Here is a 20,549-nt window from a genome sequence, read left to right on the forward strand (position 1 = left end):
TAATAGGCTCTGCCCTGGTGTTAACTGCTTTTACTCTCCTCAACTCCTATAATTAATTGCAATTGATACGGCCAAACAGAAATTGGGAAATTGACTGAATGATTATGGAGCTACCACCTTCCACTGTAAGATTCACCAGCCATCAAAGCAACTTTAATGGGCCATGACTATAATTATATATACCAATAGCACCAGGCCATCAATGAATATTGATGAGAGGAAAGTAAACAACAATCATCCCATATTATTATCCTTAATTCCATTTTGACTTGTATATTTGGATAATCATCATGTTGGTTATCAAAAGGGGTTAACACAATTATTGTTTTATTTTTTATTTTTTATAAGCTAACACAATTATTGTTGATACTAGTGCAAATATAGGTCTCAACACTTGTTTTCATTATCTGCTCGTCTTTCCTATGTTGAATTGTCTTTTATTAGGAGGAAAAATGACAGAAAATAAATAAAAATCGTTCACATTACACTCAATTAATAGTCAATCTTGTGTATGTTGGGTTATATGAACATGAACGTGATATGTTCAAAAAATAAACATGAACATGATGACCTCATGATGATCTAATGATGACTAAAGGATTGCATATTTAGGGGAATTCCCGCTTAATATCACACCATAATCTTAAATAATTAAAAGTAATTAAATGATGTGAATTTTAGTCAAGCTCATACCCATTTTGTTTTTTTGTTTTTTTTCAGTTAACAAACTCCCCCAAATTTGTGTGAGGACCAGTTTGACGTAAGAACACCGTTAATGAATGGTCAAAGCAGTCAATGAGCAGTGAATACCGACAAATGGCAATTCCGTCAGTGAGAGATGGGTGTTATTGTTAGCTTGTCCTTTCAGTTTTCGTACCAAACTCCTGCATTCAATCTTATGGAGAAAATTGTAAGGACCTAAACAAGAAAATGTACATGTTAGTAATAACTTCATCCAGAGTAAGAAATGTTTTCCTTTTTTGATGGATTGATACTGGAAATTGCTCTACCTGGTTGTTACATTTGACAATTACAGAAAAGCTTTGTAAGCTAAAACACTCTGATTAATTTATAAATGACAAAAAAACAAGACCATCAAAAGTGCTTAAAGATAAGAATCATTTCACTCATGCTTAAGAGGGAAGCATGTTACCACTTACTAGTCAAATTAACTTTTGAGGTGTGAATTAAACAATTAATTACCATGTATGTAGCAAACAATTAGGCAAACGCAGAATGGATTTAGAAAGATCGATATTGCTATCTATCTTAGCATTAGCAACCTAGTAAAATTCTCTTGGGCTGTGAGTTATGGCTAATAAGCTAGTTTGTACTCTTGTGGTGTGTATGAAACACAAAAGCATGGGCCCATGCAGCTGTTCTCTTTTGGTGATGCTTCCCACTTACACTTCTCCCCCTTTTTCTTCTTGCCATTCTTTATTTCTTTCTCTCTTCTTTTCACAAACAACCACTCACTCTCTCACCAAACTTGTGCACCAAACAAAAACAAAAAAACTCAAGATGCTGTAGCATTCAGCATGAACAATATTGGTCCACAGTGAATGAGTGCAGTATAATGAGATTTTATTCAACTGTGTTTTCTTTTTTAGTGAATCTATGTATGATGTTCTTTTGAAAAGTGGGTCTCAGTGAACAGATTTATTTACTCCAAAGCCCATACAGTAAGAGGTTAAAATAAAACCAACTTGCTTTCCTAGAACTTCATAATTCCAACCTCAAAAGGGTGATTTTATGGCCTTTGCTACATAAAATCAGTACGCTTGATTTTGCTAAAAGCTGCCAAAGGTGAGCATGCTTTTCAAAAGGAACCAGCATCAAATGTGCAATTTAAAATGCACAAGGAAGAAACACGAATAATTAGAGACCAGAAGTGGAGCTCATATTCATGACTCTAGGCATTGGGAATCAAACAAGGAAGATGTAAATCACTAAGTTCATACACAAGATTTCTCTAAGGGCGTTTGTTTCACGGATTGGAAAATGATTCTCGGGAATGCTTGGGCCGGAATCTACATTCCAGTGTTTGGTAGCAGATTTAAAAAAAAATTCCCGGGTATCTTTCATTCCTGGGTAAGTCATATGCCCATCCAGAAGCATTTCTCATTCCCATGATGGAGGGGTGGGTAAGTTGAATCCTGAATAGAAGGGAATGAGATTTTTGGTGTGAAATCTCTAAATTGCCACTACCCACTACCCACTACCAACTACCCACTACCCATGTCTTTTACCGCGAAGGGTATTTTAAGAATTTTACTATCTATTCCCAGGAATATACATTTTGAACCAAACATATATTATAATTATACCCAGGAATATTAAAAAAGATTCCCAGAAACTGATTTTGTGAACCAAACGGATTTTTTAAAGATGTCTGGGAATAACATTCCCATCATAACATTCCTGGGAATAAGATTCCCGGGTATCATTTTCCAATCCGTGAAACAAACACCTGACCTTACACTTACCCCTCATCCCTAACTTCATTATAATGCATAGCAGTAATGAAACAAATCATAACATTTACATCACAATATGAAATATTTATTTTATTCATATTATTTTTAACTTTTACATGTTTTGACATAAACCATTAAAGTACTACTATAAATTAGTGGTTAGATTTTTATCATTATATTTTATATAAACTTATTAAATAAAGTGAAAATTATTGTTAAACTTGTTTTGATTTAGTAAAGGTATCATATTCGGCAGTCGTAAGACTAATCACTCACACCACAGTCAGCACAATAAATGATAGATGATTACTTAAAGAATAAAGTGTTGAACCACTACACTATTAAACTTCCCTCCTAATCATATATATGTAATTTCTTTTATATATATGGTACCTTTTCCCCATATTCTCAAATCTTTACTTATTATGAGCAATTTATTGGAAGAGGATGTAAATAACCTTCTATAGGAGCGTCTGTGCCTGCAGAAGATAATCCATACATGTAACCCACTACCCTTAGTGGGTTGAGATGATGATGGGTCACTGAGCCTGATTCTGAATGTGGAAGCCATGTGATGTTGTGCCTTAGCATATAATGTTACTCCTTTCGTTGTGAAGACAAAATAGAAAATAGATGCAAAATCATAGGACTATTTTTTAACGACACCAGACTATGAACCTTTGAAGCAAAGTAGAATTATTGAATATTGGTAGAGAGGTAGATAGGCAGAAACCAATGCTTTTCGATTATTTATTATTTCTCTTATTGTACTAAGTGTCGTGGATGTCAAACAGTTATAAAAGGCAACCTCTATAGGAAATGCAACCCAACCTTTTTTTTTTTAAGTTTGGTTGGGTTTGCCTCTGATTATCACACGGGTCAAAACATGTTTCTTCATCAAGTCATTAACAAATTCCTCATATTAGTAACTGAAATTGAACACACAATCTTTTAGCTAGTAATTAAAATCATTATTACCAATTAAATCAACACCCTTCCAAAAAAAAACCAATTAAATCAACATGTATGTATCAATTCTAAAAGGCAATCTCTAGAGTAAATGCAACCCAAGCTTTAAATGTCCCCATAAATTTTCCCATATCTGCTCAAAACTATGGTGCCCACGGTAGGAATTATTACCTCTGCTCCTATATATAAGTCTATTTTACAAATTCTTTTAGATTGAGAAAAGTAGTTACAATTAATAAATTTGTAAACGAATTTATTCACTTTCCTAGATTACCCTTATTTTTTTTGGTTACAACCCTTATTTAATTTCTTATAAATTTCTCTCTCCAAGTTATTATTTCAAAATCCTATTGTCTCTTTCATATTAAATATGAGGATAATTTTGGAAAAAAATACTTAATGCTCCATTGATATTGTAAATGGACTTATATTTAGAAACAAGAAAAACACTAAAAAATAGCCTTATAATAAGGAACGGAGGGAGTACATATTAACCGGATCAATATTAGCAATTAAAACACCATAAAAATTAGGATAAATTGTGTACCTCTCTCTTGAAGATATCTTACATGTCCTTTTGATTTGCGGAAGCAAGCACACGATTGTATGCAACAGTAACAAGATCTGCCACTTGATCTCTTGTCTCTGGCAAACTACTCTTTGATGGAGCAAGCAATTAAAGAACGTTAAGAGTCAAGTGGGGATCCTGCTCTTTATTAATAAAACATGGAAAACCTAATTTCCATCCATCATGGATATTAGGCTCATTAGGCTCTACACAGAAGTTCACACACTTGTCTATTGGGTTCAACCCAATTAACTTATATTCACATGTGATTCCCAAAATAGCCTATAAGGATCACATTAACATATAGGCTCACAAGGAAAAATATATCAAGTAACATTTAACTCATTTTAATAAAATAAAAAGCCATCAATCAATATAAGCCCAAATTAGAATAAAATTCTAACATTCTCCCACTTGGGCGATATTAATTGAGTTTTATTTATTTTTCAAATTCATTTTGAAAACGACTCTTGAGTTGAACAACTGTGGCCACACAAACAACCTGATATAATCACCACAAAATTACATGATCATCACAGCCAACAAAATCATTAGCTGAGTCATAAGCAAAAATAAACTATTTTAAGTTTAGTTCACCCATGACCACATAACCATCAATTACATCAACATGATCATAACACAAGTGTGTAGTGTAGGTACACAACATAGCATAGTATGTGATCATCATCTTCATGCTACCGTGTATAGATTCACATCGTGTCTTTCCAACAAAACACAATCAATCTCACCAAGAGATTACAAACATGTTTCTCATGAAACATCATTTCCATATAGGAAACCAACATCTTTTAAATGAAAGATCAATGTTTTTCCACCAAGGAAACATCAACATCTCCACAAAGAGAAAATAAACATGTTTCACTATTAAACATCGTTCCTTAAAAGGAACAAAACATCTTTTGGTTAAAGCCCAATGTTTTCCCAAGAAAACATCACCATCTCCCCAAGGAGACATTAAACATGTTTCTTAACAAACATCATTCCTTGAAAGGAACAAACTATCTTTTAATGAAAGATCAATGATTTTAAAGAAAACATCACCATCTTCAGATATTATACTCATATCAAATATTATTATTCTAACATCACAATTTATAACCATATGCATATAACAACGAAATCATGATATCCATGAGAGTCACAATTATAGATAGATTTAATCTCAAATTCTAATCAACTCCCACTAACCCATCATATCAAGAAATCATAAATCACATATGTTTATATAAGTGATAATTAACAATATCGCTAAACTATCATACTTCGAAGCTAATTAAAATAACATGATTCTTTAATCAAAACAATATGTACTCGGCTCAGAAGTATCAATCAATTGCCATAAAATAAAATTGATTAAACATCAGATGTAAGATCAACAAGAAATACACACTTTTAATCATCTCGAAAGATCATGCGGATTGAATGCAATAATTAACTAATTAGATTTAGTATTCTAATAAAAATATTGAGTAAAAGTAAATATACAAGGACAACTAGTCCTACCAAACAATCACTCTATGGAAAAAGAAATAGAAGTAAAATATTTCTATGAGTTTAACACATAACTCCATCTCTTTAGAGATAAAGTAAAACAGTTTTAACAATAGAAGCTCATACTTATATTAATAAGACTGAAAGAGAGAAATATTAATATGAAAATTATTTTCTCATTACACTCCCTTCTTTTCCTTTTTTTTTTCTTCTTCATACAAAAGAAGAAGAAAAAAAAAACATGCAATATAAGTTTACACTTATATCCATAATATAATCTTTGTCTCAAAGGTAATTCACTAAACAATTAAAAACAATCTTATCAATAAACTCTCACATTTCATAAAGAAATGAATAAATAATGTGTCTTGCACATCTCTCAATTTGGGACCAAAACAACTGTCTTCTCTTTGTATTCATGCTATCAAATTTCATACATGACATAAAAAAAAAACCCCACAAGAATATGATATAACAATATTTGATTAGCCACAATCATATTCTCAATAACTTTAAACATATGCTTTTACAACCCATTATAAGTAGCATGTATAAAGCATATCATACCTCCCACTCTTCAAGCCAATTAACATTTTCTTGCAAAGAAGAAAATCCACTTAAGTTTAAACTTAAACATATTCATATTCTCATGGATAAATGTTCATATCCATCATGGAAAAATAAAATCACTTTATATATTTCCATCCTTTGGAAAATTGATAATCCAACTTTAAAACATCTTTACCTGATCATATATCAAGGAAAATTATGATATAAAGTTGAGAGTAAACACATAATCTGTTATTGACTGATCAAATGGACAATATTTATTTACTAAAATGATTTAAAACTATATGAATATAAACTCCCCTGTGGAGGAACATATACCATATACAACAGTTTCAGAAAATTTGACACCTGTGGGTGAAATCTTCACTGTCTTGGTAACAGGGATTCAATAAGTCTTGAACATAAGTTCTCATGTGCGTAGAACATCTACCACATACAACAGTTTCAAAAAATTCAACTCCTGAGATAATTTTCACTGTCACAGAATCTCAAAATAAAATTTCATGTTACTCAAAACAGCTCATGCAATAAACTTCTTGTGAGTAGCCTAATGCACTATTTGATTCAAGTAACATAATTATCTTCAAGTTAAAACAATAAGTACCTCCATTAACATCAAGAACTAGTCACTGTGGTGACGAGTTCATGTTACTCAAAACAACTCATGCAATAAACTTCTTGTGAGTAGCCTAATGCACTATTTGATTCAAGTAACATAATTATCTTCAAGTTAAAACAACAAGTACCTCCATTAACATCAAGAACTAGTCACTATGGTGACGATTATTCATATCCATTAAAAGCACTTAAAAAAAATAACAAGGATGAAATTGCACTCAGAAAATAGTCATTTTCAACTTCACACACACGCTTTCTTAAATCATGTTTCCCAAGAAACACATCATTTAACATTCCGTTAATCTCTATTAACATCACACCCTAGTGATGACACTTATAACAAAACATGCAACCATATACCATAAAATGTAAGACATGGTATAAATATAGTATCATTCAATTAAGTTGAATATGTAAAATTTCACATTTTGTTGCATGTTAACATAACACAATTTTATGACCATGTTACAATTCTCTCCCTCGACTGGAACACACTCGCAACATAAAAATTATCTTCTATGTCTTTAAAACAAGTAATTATGCATCCCCTTTATTTATATTCACATTATATGTCAATAAAATACATTACTTCATATCATTTTTCATGAAAAATAACTAGCTAATAACATTGTCAAAACAAACAATTTGATTCTCATATCCATTTAAAGGATAACCCCAGCATTATCAAGATATTCATATCTTCAAAACATTCCTATACATACGTCTCATAGATTTATTTATTTTTTTATTTGAAAGAACATATGCAGAAGGGGAAAAAAATTATATAAACATATACATCATATTTATTACACATGAAAGGTCAAGAAATTTTATAACATGTGATAATAGAAAGCCTTTCACTTCAATAAGAAGTATTTACACAGCTCATTCAATTTTTATAAGATTTATCGGCACATTCAATTAAGAATCAAAATTAAATAAGTCACTCAAAAAAAATGGATAAACATCTCACCCAATATAATTATGGTTCAACAACTATGAGAACAAGCTCAATTCCACTAATTGTCATGTCAATATCTAACAAATTGAGGGTCAACTCAAAATCATCATTCCATCTCTTATAATTATTTCTCGTCAATTACTCTATATAATTCACAGAGTTATTCATGGAAAAAGTCACAAGAGCTGAAAACAAACATCAAGAAGATTATTAACATAAGCAAATTACACGTAACAACAATTACCCAAATTCTATAGGATGACACATAATATAAACTCCCCTGTGGGCGGAGAATATATTATACAAAATCAACAGTTACAAAAATCCAAAACCTGTGAGTGAGAATTTTACTATCATGCTCATCCCACAAAATAACATGTCACCACAAATTAGTTATGAGTTAACTCTCTGTGAGCGAGGTAAAACACAATTTAACTCAAGTGACATCATATCCCAAACATATCAAAACAACAGGTAACCCCATTAATTTTGTAAATGACACACTGTGATGAGACATTTACTAGATTAGTGGAGCTCTAGTAGGGATATATAATTGCTCAATTTTTTTTTTCATTCAGCTCCTTTTTTTTAAGAATTTTGTAATACGAGAGTATGCTGCTGCAACTTGAAGAAAATATCTTAAATCAGTTTAATACCTCAATCAGAGTTCTTATACATAGAAAAATAGATTACCAACTCTAATTGCTATCAGTGGAAATCTACTGATTTATTCTAGTCAAAAGCTAATTGAATAACTTCCAACAAACAAGAAATAAAGACATATCTCATCATTCACCATGATGCCATGTGATCAATCAATGTGTAAATTAGTAAGAGATTGCTCACGGCCAAAACATGTTAGTATTGACAAACTTAATTCATATACCATGATATACTTCACTTGTAAATCATTATATTATAACAATATTTTCAATACATACTATATATTCTTGGCAGTAGCACTTCAAGAAACCCCTTTTGGATTTCAAATGTCAAAAGCTTTTCCAAAATAAAAACTCGTTTGACATTATTGGAAAAGAAAAGAATTGTGTCATTCATTTAAACTTCTTGCACAATTTTAAAATCCCAAATCAAACCACGTGCTATTCATCTAAACATCAATTTCCCAGATCAATCCCTAAACATCCAGAAAAAAGAAACCGCGACGGCGACACAGTTCATCGTACAAATTATACACAATATATGAAAGTTTCTAAAAATTAAAAACCTTAATTTCATACCATCGAGAAATTAACCAATTGAATTTCTAGGGTTCTAATCCTAATATAACCTGGGAAATTGTTATTAAGACCCCCCACAGCTATTCAGACCGAAGGAATTTTCTGAAACCCGAAATTACCCCTTTCGAACGCACCTTTAAATTGCGTGATGGTCGCAGTTTGAACCTTATTTTTCGAGTGCGACACGAACGCACACTGAGAGTGTGTTGTTGACGCACTTTGAGAGTGCGTAAAAAACGCACCGGCCATTGACCATGAGTCAACAACCGGTAAAACTCATTAGATGAGTCATTAAGTGCGTCGTTACAACCTAGGGCACCACAACTCTATAAAAAGGGCTTCCCAATCCTTCATTTTCACACAAAATCTCTATTCTTCCTCCCCTCCTCTTCTATGCTTTTCTTATGTTTTGTTTTTAGGGGGGTTTGAGTGGTTGGGGTCATGTGGATGTTATCCCCAACATTAGCAACTTTGAGTACTTTAAAAGTGAAATTTCAAATTCAAAGTGCCAAAGTTGCTAATGTAGGGGTGACCATCCTTGCTCATCATTGCTTGCTCAAAGTACTCAAAGTTGCTAAATAGAATAGGTCCATGCTCCAGTAGAAAATGCCCTCCGGCGGTGTGAGATTGTGATGGAAACATCAAGGCTCACCCAGGCTCAGGTGGTTGCACTAGATCTATCCGGGATGCCGAGGAGGAGAAGACAAGGAAGAGGACCTCACAAGCCAAGAAAGAGGACTTGAAGAAGAAGAAGACTGCCTCCTGATTGTATCCCCTATGGGGGGTCATTGTACTTGTATATGTCAAGTACTAGGGTTAGGACTTAGGGTCTAGGGGTCATTGTACTTGTATGTTCGAAAATTTTGTAATGTATCATCAAAAAATTATGAATAAAGTCCTTTTCTTGGATATGTTTCTGTTCATGTCTGTTTCAGATCTGTTTCTGGTTTGGAGTTACAAATCGCACTCTCAAGATGTGTCTTAGACGCTTCTTGGAGAAGCCAAGATGACGCTTCTTGGAGAAGCCAAGAAGCGTTTGAGACGCACCATGGAGAAGCGTCCAAGCCGCATCCTGAGAGTGCGATTAATTCAGAACTTGTGTAATGTACAGGGACCCTTGCCTTAAAGTTACTGTTTGAACATAGATTTTGTTACACGTCGCACTCTCATAGAGCGTCTAAGACGCATCTTGAGGGTCCGACTCAGTCGCACCCTGAGTGTGCGATGTTCGCGCACCCTGAGAGTGCGTGAATAAATGAACTCTGCAACAGAAAAGTTTCAGGCAAAACAGAAACATTAAAACAGTAAATGATACAAAAACAGAAACATGATAAGAAACATAGCAGGTAAATGGTACAAAACACAACAATTGAAGACTAAATTAATCACATCACAACATAACATAACATAACATGTCAACATAAATTAATCCTAGGTGAAAAGTAATTTGTCTTCAATACAGTCATCCATAAATTAATCCTAAAACACTAGACCTAACTAGTCTTCGAGGTAGATGTTTTTCCTTTCTTCTTTCTGTTAGGGTCACCACCACCATGAGGTGCAACTCCATTGCCACCGCCACTGTCATCATCATCACCTCCATACTCCAAGTGTTGCAATATTATATCCCGCATACGCTGGTTTGCCTCGAGGATCCGCTGTGGCGTCTCACTGGGGTCAACTGTGATATCACTCAACTCCCGTAAATGTTCGAGAACATCCTACAAGCAACAATGAAACAGAATCATAAAATGTAACATAAACAAAATCAAACTAGTCATTAAATTATTGATCCTTACCACAAGAGTTACTGCCACAGGACCTCTTGTTTCAGGAGGAACCACAAAGCGGTGTGAGATTGACTTGCACCACTCAAAGTAGCAAGGAGTTGTCGTTGGAGTGTCAGTATGTTGAGCAGCCACCCAATGAGTCATGTTCTCAAACCTCTCATCAATATCCTCAACAGGGGGAATGTTTGCCGGTGGTAAATTGGGTTGATCCTGGAGCATATGGAACTGCCTCAAGACACGCTCTGGCAGATATGGGTGGATGATGCCTGAATGTCGAATCCACCCACTGTAAAGACACTCCTGCCGAAAGGGTCAATCCACTCTATGTCCGTCATATGGAGTCCATATAACACTACTATCCCTAAGGTCATCTAGGATTAGCCTCTTCGCATGCAGGTCCACAGTCACCCTCTTGGTGACCCATTTGAAAGCTCGCGGGTCTTTCTCACTGTATTTCTTGTTCAGGTTTCTATCAAACAATGAAGCAGGGAAGTGCTCAAATATCCATGCTGCAATCAAATACTTATACATAAAAATGTGATACATTATACATTAAATTACGTTAATTACAATTTAACTAAAATAAGAGTTATAGAATCATACCTGAAACAGATTTAAGTATCCTCCAAGGCTAGTGGTGCAGACCTTGGTGGCGTCCTTCAGGTGGTCATAAAGGAAAGCCAATGCCATGGCGCCCCATGCATACTCCCCAACCTTTTCCAAGTCCATGAACATCCCCAAATATGCAACATCCACCTTGTTGTTTGTCTTCCCACAGAAGATCGTCATCCCCACCAAACGCAGCAAGAAGGCTCTAGCAGCTTTCTTGGTCTTCCCTTCCTTAGCCATGTCCTCAGCCACCTTCAACAACTATGTATAACGAGCATAAGGTCCTAAGGACTTCCGGATCTCCTCTTCAGCAGCTGCTTGTGTAACACCAAGTTGTTTATGCAATACAGTGGCTGCTTCCTCACGAGTCAGGACTGGGAGAGTGAAGAATTTTCCCTTCACAGGAATGTGTAGCAAAGAACTAACATCATCCAGTGTGATGGTCATCTCCCCAAATGACATATGGAAAGAGGATGTCTCCGGCTGCCATCTCTCCACAAACGCTGTTAGCATGGTCTTGTCAACAGAGGGAAGGTTGCATGTCAACAAAGGCAATAGACCAGCAGCCTTAACCCTTCCCTTTACATAAGTCGAAAAGCATTTTAACACATCTTTATGCTTCTCCTTATCATTCCCAAGCATAGCATTCCCATGGTGGTAGGTTTTCAAGACACCCCTATCAAGCACTTCAGCAGGTTTCTTGTAATGCTTCCACACCTCCAGTGATATATGTTGCTTGAAACTCTTCAGCAAGGTATTGTCATAAGGCCTCCCAGGAAAGAATATGTCATCATCATCATTTTCCTCACCTTGATCCGCTTGTGTATCCCCGTCCTCCTCTTCCTCCTCCTCCTCCTCCTCCTCCTCCTCAGTAAAACCCTCCTCCTCTTCTTCACCAGAACTCTCATCCTCTCCTTCACCAGAACCCTGCTCTGCATCAACCATATCATCATCTTCAGGCTCCTGTACTGGTTCAGGTTCAGGCTCAGGCTCTTGTACTGCACTGGCAGCAGTCGTTGCACTACCTACACGCCTTTTACGGGTTACCTCGTCACGCCTTTTACGTGCTTCTTCTTTCTTTCGTAGGGCGACGATTTAACGCTCCTTACATACCGATGTCGTGGGGGGATTCTCCTTTCGTTGGCCGGGGGCAAATTCAAATTCTTTGTTCTTGCCATATCTGAACCAACATTAGAAACATAAGACTCAAAACAGAACAAAAACATAAAGGCATTGAAGCTTTGACAGATAAGGGTCTATGACGCACTCTCAGGGTGCGTCTGTGTCGCACCTTGTGCGTGCATTCTGACCACGCACCTTTAAGGTGCGACACAGACGCATCTACAAAGTGCGATCAAAACCATAACATAATGGGTCGGGTCGCGTAACGAACCTGGGTTTCGGGAATAATGTTGGGTGGTTGACAGCAGAAGGTGGCGATGGGGGTGGCGGCGAATCCACTCGGTTGCGGTGTCGCTGGCGGATCCGACGGCGGTGGCAGGCGAAGGCAGTGGAGGAGATGCGTGAGAGGGGGAGGGAGATAGATTTTGAATGAGTGAAATGTGTTTGGGGGAGGGGGGGTTTCAGAAGTTTGAAGAAGTGGGGGAGTTAGTGGGGAAAGTGGGAAGTTTTTTTTTTTAAACAGGGGCATTTTGCACAATTCAACAATTTTGAGGGGTCTGAATAGCTATCGGGGGGGTCTGAATAACAATTCCCTATAACTTGCTCTAATACCACATGTAGGAATTACATATTAACTAGATCAATATTAGCAATTAGAACACCATAAAATTAGGATAAATTGTGTACCTCTCTCTTGAAGATATCTTACATGTCCTTTTAATTTGCAGAAGCAAGCACACAATTGTATGCAACAGTAACAAGATCTTCCACTTGATCTCTTGTCTCTGGCAAACTACTCTTTGATGGAGCAAGCGGTTAAATAACGTTAAGAGTCAAGTGAGGATCCTGCCCTTTATTAATAAAACATGGAAAACCTAATTTCCGTCCATCATGGATATTAGGCCCATTAGGCCCTACACAGAAGTTCACACACTTGTCTATTGGGCTCAACCCAATTAACTTATATTCACATGTGATTCCCATAATAGTCTATAAGGATCACATTAACATATAGGCTCACAAAGAAAAATATATCAAGTAACATTCAACTCATTTTAATAAAATAAAAAGCCATCAATCAATATAAGCCCAAATTAGAATAAAATTCTAACACCCACTAGGGTGGGCAACTTTAAAATTGGTTCACCGATGCACCATCATCATATGCTGTTGGATATGAGAATCTTAGAATATTCTTTTAAGAAGAAGAAGAAGAAGAAGATCTACCAGTGTTCAAACCAATCCAATTCTTCTCATCAGACACCATTTCATTCCATCTGTGCATCACGAAGTTGTGATCCTTGTAACGCTTCCATGGAACCGCAAAAGCCATGTCGGTGAACATGGCATCACTGTCCACCACCACAGAAACTCAACCTCAAGGTGGGACAACAAGAGCTTCTGAATCAGAAGAAGCTTAGCCAAGAAACTAGCCATATCAGCATCCAGAAGAGCCATGTTCTTAATCGATTTCAACAGGTAATGATCCCCAACCGGATTCTCACACTGCACGCGGCTTTGTTGGGTCGGATGAAATTCGGGTAATCAGGGTTGTCTTGGAGCCACCGCCCGCGTTGCTGGTCCCAGTCGGAGATTTTGGGCGCGTTCGGATCGTGCTTTTCGTCGTCGCCGCTGGCATCATCTACGAGGATCTTCGAGATGTCGAAGGGGGTGAATGGATGAATTTCCAGATCCAGTTCACCTCTTCTGAGAGAGAAGTGTGAGTGAGGAGAGAGAATTTTTTTTTTGAATTTGTGTTTTTATATATTTTTATTTTGTAAATTACTGCTATGACCCCTAGTCCATCGGTTGACTAGTTTTAAAATTGTCCACCCTAATGAGCACCCAAAACTACTAAAGTTTGCCAATAGCACTAGAAAGACACTTTGTCAAGATTTGACAATTTAGAGCCCCAAAGTAATGATGCAATCAGGGGGAAAATTAGGATAAAAAGTTTTCAAATTAATTATGATAAAAGCAAACAAGCAAAGTGTCAATCGTTGTCTTATTAACTTGATTTGATTTACTTTCAAATTTAAATATGAATTTTGAGTTGAGGATGAGAAGTTGGAATTTGACTCTTAGTGCTATCAATAGAGATTGTAATCAGTCCGCGTCCGCGGACTGGCTAGCAAAGAAGGGTGCATCGTCTCCGTCTATGACAATTTGTGTTCTTGAAGCTCCGCCGTCGGCATTAGAGATCCTCATTTTGAGAGATCGTTTGACTATTCCTTAATTTTCTTTAGTTGTTGTTAGTTTTCCGATGTAGAAAAAAAAATAGATGAATTGAAAGTTTGGACAGGACCACATTTTCTACCGACAATTCACTCAAGGACCCTACATAATTTCAATTCCTCTGGAAATAGAAACAACATCCCGACGACAAAAACACCAAAAATGGAAAGGGTACGGCAATTTTAATTATGTAATAGTAAACAGAAGTGTTCTCTTCTCTCTCTTTTTTTTTCAATTCGAACAGAGCAACATATTTTTGTAGTGACCCCTAATGTGAAATTTTACACCACTTGCATTAACTTGCTATAGTAAGTTAACACATTTTTTTTTAAATATTTAACATATAACAAATTTTTAATGATAATTTTTTTTAAAAAATGTGTTGACCTACATAACTAGTCAAAGTAAGTAGTGTAAAATTACACCACTATAAAAGTGATGCATATTTGGGAGAACCATTTTTGTCAGATGATTCAGGGTACAGCATTTTTAATTAAGTAATAGTAAACAGAATTGCAGACTACCTTGCTTTGCTCACAACTTGGACCTTGAATGTTAACTTGGGTTGGGTTAGCACACTTCACCACATGGCTTTCTAGTATGGGCAATGAGCCCACTTCAAATTGTATTATAGTTTCCCTTTGACATTATAACCTCTGGACTAATTATATTGCTGCCACTAATTGCAAAAGTTACTTTTAGAATTCAGCCCTATGATATTCATTTTCAGCCTTATAACATTCAATGAAAACTGAAAAGTGCACAATGTTCTTATTTCCTTCTTTCAAGCAGCTATACACAAAAGCAAGAATTACAGACTATCCAGTTTCGACCCAAAACAGTGAACAACATTACCTGAATAGCTAAAATGATTTGTTAACATGTGCATAGTCTAATCATCCAACATATATCCGGAGTGAGAAATAAAGAGAAGAGACGAGTAATAAATGTGATAAATGATAAAAGAAAGAGAAAAGGAGAAAAACGAGGTCTATTAGGAAAATGATTTGTAGACATCTAATAGTGCAGACATTTAACAAACACCTAGAGTGAAAAAGAAAAATAAGAGAAAGAAGTAATAAATGTGATATATAATAGAAAAAAAATATAGAAAAACAGTGAACAACATTACCTGAATAACTAAAATGATTTGTTAACATGTGCATAGTCTAATCATCCAACATATATATGCCCGAAGTGAGAAATAAAGAGAAGAGATGAGTAATAAATGTGATAAATGATAAAAGAAAAAGATAAAGAGAAAAATGTGGTCTATTAGGAAAATGATTTGTAGACATCTAATAGTGCAGACATTTAACAAACACTTAGAGTGAAAAAGAAAAAGAAGAGAAATAAGTAATAAATGTGATATATAATAGAAAAAAAAATATAGAAAAAAAATATGATTTATGTTGAATGTTTGCGATGTTCATATGTCTAACTACGAATACTCCATGAATAAAGTTCAATTTTCATAAAGCATAAAAACATGTTCCTCTACTTGACTACTTTATTTTGGAATAATGAAAAAGCAACACATAGAAAAGTATAAGTTATATGCTACACTAACCATATTCCTCCATCTACATGTACTCCTAAAGGTTCTACACCGAAAGTGCACTAATTTGAAGCAGAACTTCCAAAATGAACGGTAGATTCAGCCTCAAGCAAAGAATCCTCTTTATACTTTGTCTAAGAAAGATCAAGTGGAATCTAATTAATCATACTTCCACAGTCCTCTTGCATCAATTCCATTAATTATTCTCTTGTTTTATTTTTGTCTAATACAATATCTACAAAGTCCATCATATTCGAGTCAGAAACATTCATATCTTGTGGGGTTAGCTCTTCCGACCGACGTAAATTATTCTCTTGGATATGTTGATTACCATATACACTATTTTGGCAGCTACAAATTCATAACATCATTATGTTAAACTAGATTACCCCAAAACAAATAGCTTCTACAATAACAACTTGCAAGGACCAGTGTTAACAAAAATGTCATCAACAGTGAGAGATCACAGATTAGTTCGCCGGATAACAAACCTTCCGCAAAGCATAATGGGAGGAATTTCAAGGGCAGTGGGTGATGGTATGGGCTTTGTAGGAAGAGGAAGAAGAAGAAACCAACAAACATATTTTCCACTGCACCCTCAACTACCTCTGCTGCAGCCACAAGATTCCATAGCAGTTCCAGAGGAGTGGGCCTTTTTAGACAATTTTGAGCAGCAATATGGCACCAAACACCCATTCTTTTATGCTTGCCGCTTCACAGAAGCCATGAGGTTAGCACAGCAAGATAAGAAGTTCATGTTCATGTACCTCCACTCCCCAGACCACCCTTTTACAAACGCTTTCTGCAAGGAAACCCTGTGTTCTGAGCTAGTAGTCCAGTTTCTTGACGTGAATTTTGTTTGCTGGGGAGCACTTGCAGATAGAGGAGAGGGTCTGCAAATGGTTGCAACACTAAGACCTGAAAGCTTTCCCTGTTGTGCTCTCATAAGCCAAGCTCCTGGTGATAGCATAGTAGTGCTGCAACAGGTTGGTTCAATTTTGGGGTTGATCACTCACTCTCTCACATTTTAAAAAGGCATTTTATTTTGTTTTGGAGTATACTTAAAGACTCAAATATGCAAGATACTTTTAAGAAATGGTTGCTAGTAAGTTCTTGTTTTGTGTTGCTATATATGTGTTATTACAATATGAAGAAATTATTTATTTGATCAATGCATTCACCATTAATCACCAAATCTAGCTATATTTGGATATTGGTTGTCACCATTGTGTTATCCTTGACTTCGAGGGAAAAAGTGAACAGAACTCTTCTTATGGATTGAGATAAAAGTCTGTTTTTGTACAGTCAATTGGAACTCTTCTTATGTATTTCTATATGTTTGTTACTTGTTCAGCTAGAGGTACCAGTTTCACCAGCTGAGCTAGTGGAGATTCTACAAAGAACACTGGAAGAGCAAGGGGTGGCTTTCGGAAGTGATAGAGCAAAGAAGGAAGAAAAAATCCTAGCAGACCGTAGGCTTAGAGAAGAACAAGATGCTGCATATCTTGCAGCTTTGCAAATAGACAGGGTGTGTGTACCTCTCAACTCTTCACATTTTAACTACTAATTTAAGCTCAATCTAAATATGCTACTTTTTTTAATTTTATTTCATTCCTAAGAGCAGTAGTTAACTAAAACTCGATCCTTCCAAAATAGGAAAAAGAGAGACTGAAAAATTTACCTTCAAGGGAGAGAGTTCACAAGCCAGTGGAAGGTCAGAACACCATAAATTATGGGAAGCTGAGGAACAATTCTGTTGATATCAGTAAACAGCATTACAAAACAAATGAGTCCAGTAGTGAAAAACAAGACAAGGGAATTGCCGCTAGGGGAAGTGGGTCTCAGGCAACACAGGTACATTACATACATATTCTTTAGTCCTACTCAACAAAGTTAAAAGCATGTCAAAGTTTTTTAGCTTGTGTTGAACTAAAAGCATGTTTAGTTTCATGTTGAAACTTTCAACAATCACTTCTCTCCACTCAGAAGTTATTAGCTTCTCCCATAATCACTTTTCACCGGACATAGAAATCTACGAGTTTCCAAACATGCTAAAGTATGTTTGACTAATTTTTTGTTGCAGATACTCATAAGGTTTCCAAATGGGGAAAGAAGAGAACATACTTTCTTGAGCACAGACAAAATCCAGTCCATTTTCTCATACATTGATTCATTAGGTTTGCTAGGGATTGAGAACTATAGATTGATATCAAACTTCCCAAGAAAAGCTTATGGTGTTGATCAAATTAGAATGACTCTCAAAGATGCTGGCTTGTATCCTAAAGCTAGCTTGTTCCTGGAGATTTTGTAAATCAAAGTCCTATAACCATGTTAACATGTATATGTGCTCATTGCCAAGCATATATTTGGATTTCAGTGAATCGGTATGAAAGAAAAGAAACTCATTATGTGGACTTCACCTGACCTCCAACTTGTTAGAGTTGGGTGCATCTTTTCAGAAGATAATTTCCACACCATTTTTCATCACTTGGCTATTTTGAAGACAGAATTGATTCTGAGAAGAAGTTTATGTGATTAGCTTCTTTGTTTAGGATTGATTCTGATGTAAAAGAAACAGATCCAAACATGCTAAATCAGAATATATTTGCCAAAACAAGTTGGATAAGGGTCAAATGAATGGTTTTATATTATATTCTAACACGTCTCCTCACGCAGGAGTCATTTGGGCTTGAAGCGTGCAGAATGCGTAGGCCCACCTACCGCGTGCTTTAATTATTTTCTTATTAGAAGAATTGGGGGCGGCAAAGATAGAACTCTGGACCCCGTGGTCATAGAAACTCAGATACCATGTCACCATCCAAAAAACTTAAGTTGTTGAGCTCTTGGATAAAGTTTAAATGAATGATTTGTTATGCGAGTTCAAACATTAAAATAATAATAATTATTAAATTTTAAAAATGAAATATATTGAACGTTAAAGTTTTTTAATCTCAATTCTAATTATCAACAAATATTCGATAAAACATTTTTTTTCATCGGAAAACCATACAAACTATCAACCAACTAGCAGAAAATATATCTTTCAATTAGAGAGTTTCCAACTCATAATCAGGCACCTCAATAATAACCTGATCAAGCCTAGTTAAACTATTACTAAAATTTGCAAGTCAATCAGCAACTCTATTACAATCTCTCGGAATCCATCTAACACATAAACCTGTCAATCCTGTCAAAGGAAGCTTTTAATTTCCCTAATTGTGGCAACAAATCTGTTTGATTCTACCTCCTCCAAAGAAGCAACAAGCACTACACATCATGTGTGGATTGAGGAGGTTCCCCCGGATTGTACGTCTTTAGTTACGTCGGATGTACTTGCCCCTATGACCCCTAATTTGCTTTGAATAAATTTGCCCACTTTCAAAAAAAAAAAAAAAAAGCACTGCACAGCCAGTCTCACACATTACCCACTGAAAGCCATGAGCTCAAGCCTGGGAGAAGCCATGGACGAGAGCTAGAGCCTCCGCCAAGAACGGTGAACCCCCCTCGTGACCAACGAGGCCGCAAATCCAGGCACCCTTCTCGTCCCTGAAAACGCAACCTAACCCCATGCTGGCATCACTCTCATGGCGGTGACTATCGTCAGTATTAAGCTTAACGTGAGAAGGGGAGGTGGTGTCCAGCAAGAGCTCAACCGCTCCCCACCATCCGCAAACGTTTTTTATTGAAGGAACTGGGCTATCTCATCATGGTCATTACATGTACAACGCCAAGCTTCCACAGCTAACCAACGATGATCATCAAGAATCATGTTATTACACGCCACTTCCAAGCACCCAAATAACAAGCTATAAATCGGAAATTGTTCAAATAGCCAACCTGTTCTTCCAACCACTGAACCAAAGCTATGTGCACCCATCTTTATCCAAAGTTCAAGGGAGTGAGGACAGTCATGCAAACAATAGAGGGCATCCTTCATGGGAGCTGAACACCACGAACACGCCGAAGAATAGGAAGTTATTAAAGTTAGGCACTAACTTATGTTTATTTCAAGTTCTTTAAATGCTCTATTATATAATTTTAAGGGTTAATCGTCTACTTGGTCCCTGTCTTTGTCTCGCCGTCTGAAATTAGTCCCTCCCCGGAAAATTTGTAAATCTGGATCCTCTCGTTTGCAATAAGTCTGGAGCAGGTCCTCGCCGGAGCCCAGAGCTCCGGCGAGTGATGAATTGGCTCGCTGACTGGGATAAAAACGCTGACGTGGATTTTAAAAATAAATAAAAAATAAAAAAATAAAATAGAATTCAGATTTATTAATCCAATTAACTAAAAAAATCTAATTAACTATCTAACCCTAGTCT

At 36.0% G+C, this 20,549-nt stretch overlaps 1 protein-coding gene across 1 annotated transcript; it reads left to right on the forward strand.

Annotated features, from left to right (window-relative positions):
• The first annotated feature begins 16,516 nt into the window (after positions 1–16,516).
• LOC130715482 (plant UBX domain-containing protein 10-like) lies at positions 16,517–18,714 on the forward strand. Its single transcript, XM_057565587.1, has 4 exons — positions 16,517–17,216; positions 17,585–17,758; positions 17,887–18,084; positions 18,314–18,714. Exons 1-4 carry the CDS (start codon positions 16,674–16,676, stop codon positions 18,539–18,541), a joined length of 1,143 nt encoding a protein of 380 aa, XP_057421570.1. The 5' UTR covers positions 16,517–16,673; the 3' UTR covers positions 18,542–18,714.
• The last annotated feature ends 1,835 nt before the right edge of the window (positions 18,715–20,549 follow it).

The sequence above is a fragment of the Lotus japonicus genome, chromosome 4 (genome assembly GCF_012489685.1).
Source record: "Lotus japonicus ecotype B-129 chromosome 4, LjGifu_v1.2".
Taxonomy (NCBI): domain Eukaryota; kingdom Viridiplantae; phylum Streptophyta; class Magnoliopsida; order Fabales; family Fabaceae; genus Lotus; species Lotus japonicus.

What these genes read in the sequence shown, in the direction of transcription:
- LOC130715482 (XM_057565587.1), top strand. Translation starts at nt 16,674, where the DNA reads ATGTCATCAACAGTGAGAGATCACAGATTAGTTCGCCGGATAACAAAC. An exon ending in CAGCTTTGCAAATAGACAGG is followed by an intron (nt 17,759 to 17,886) that starts GTGTGTGTACCT and finishes CTTCCAAAATAG; the next exon opens with GAAAAAGAGAGACTGAAAAA. An exon ending in GTGGGTCTCAGGCAACACAG is followed by an intron (nt 18,085 to 18,313) that starts GTACATTACATA and finishes TTTTTGTTGCAG; the next exon opens with ATACTCATAAGGTTTCCAAA.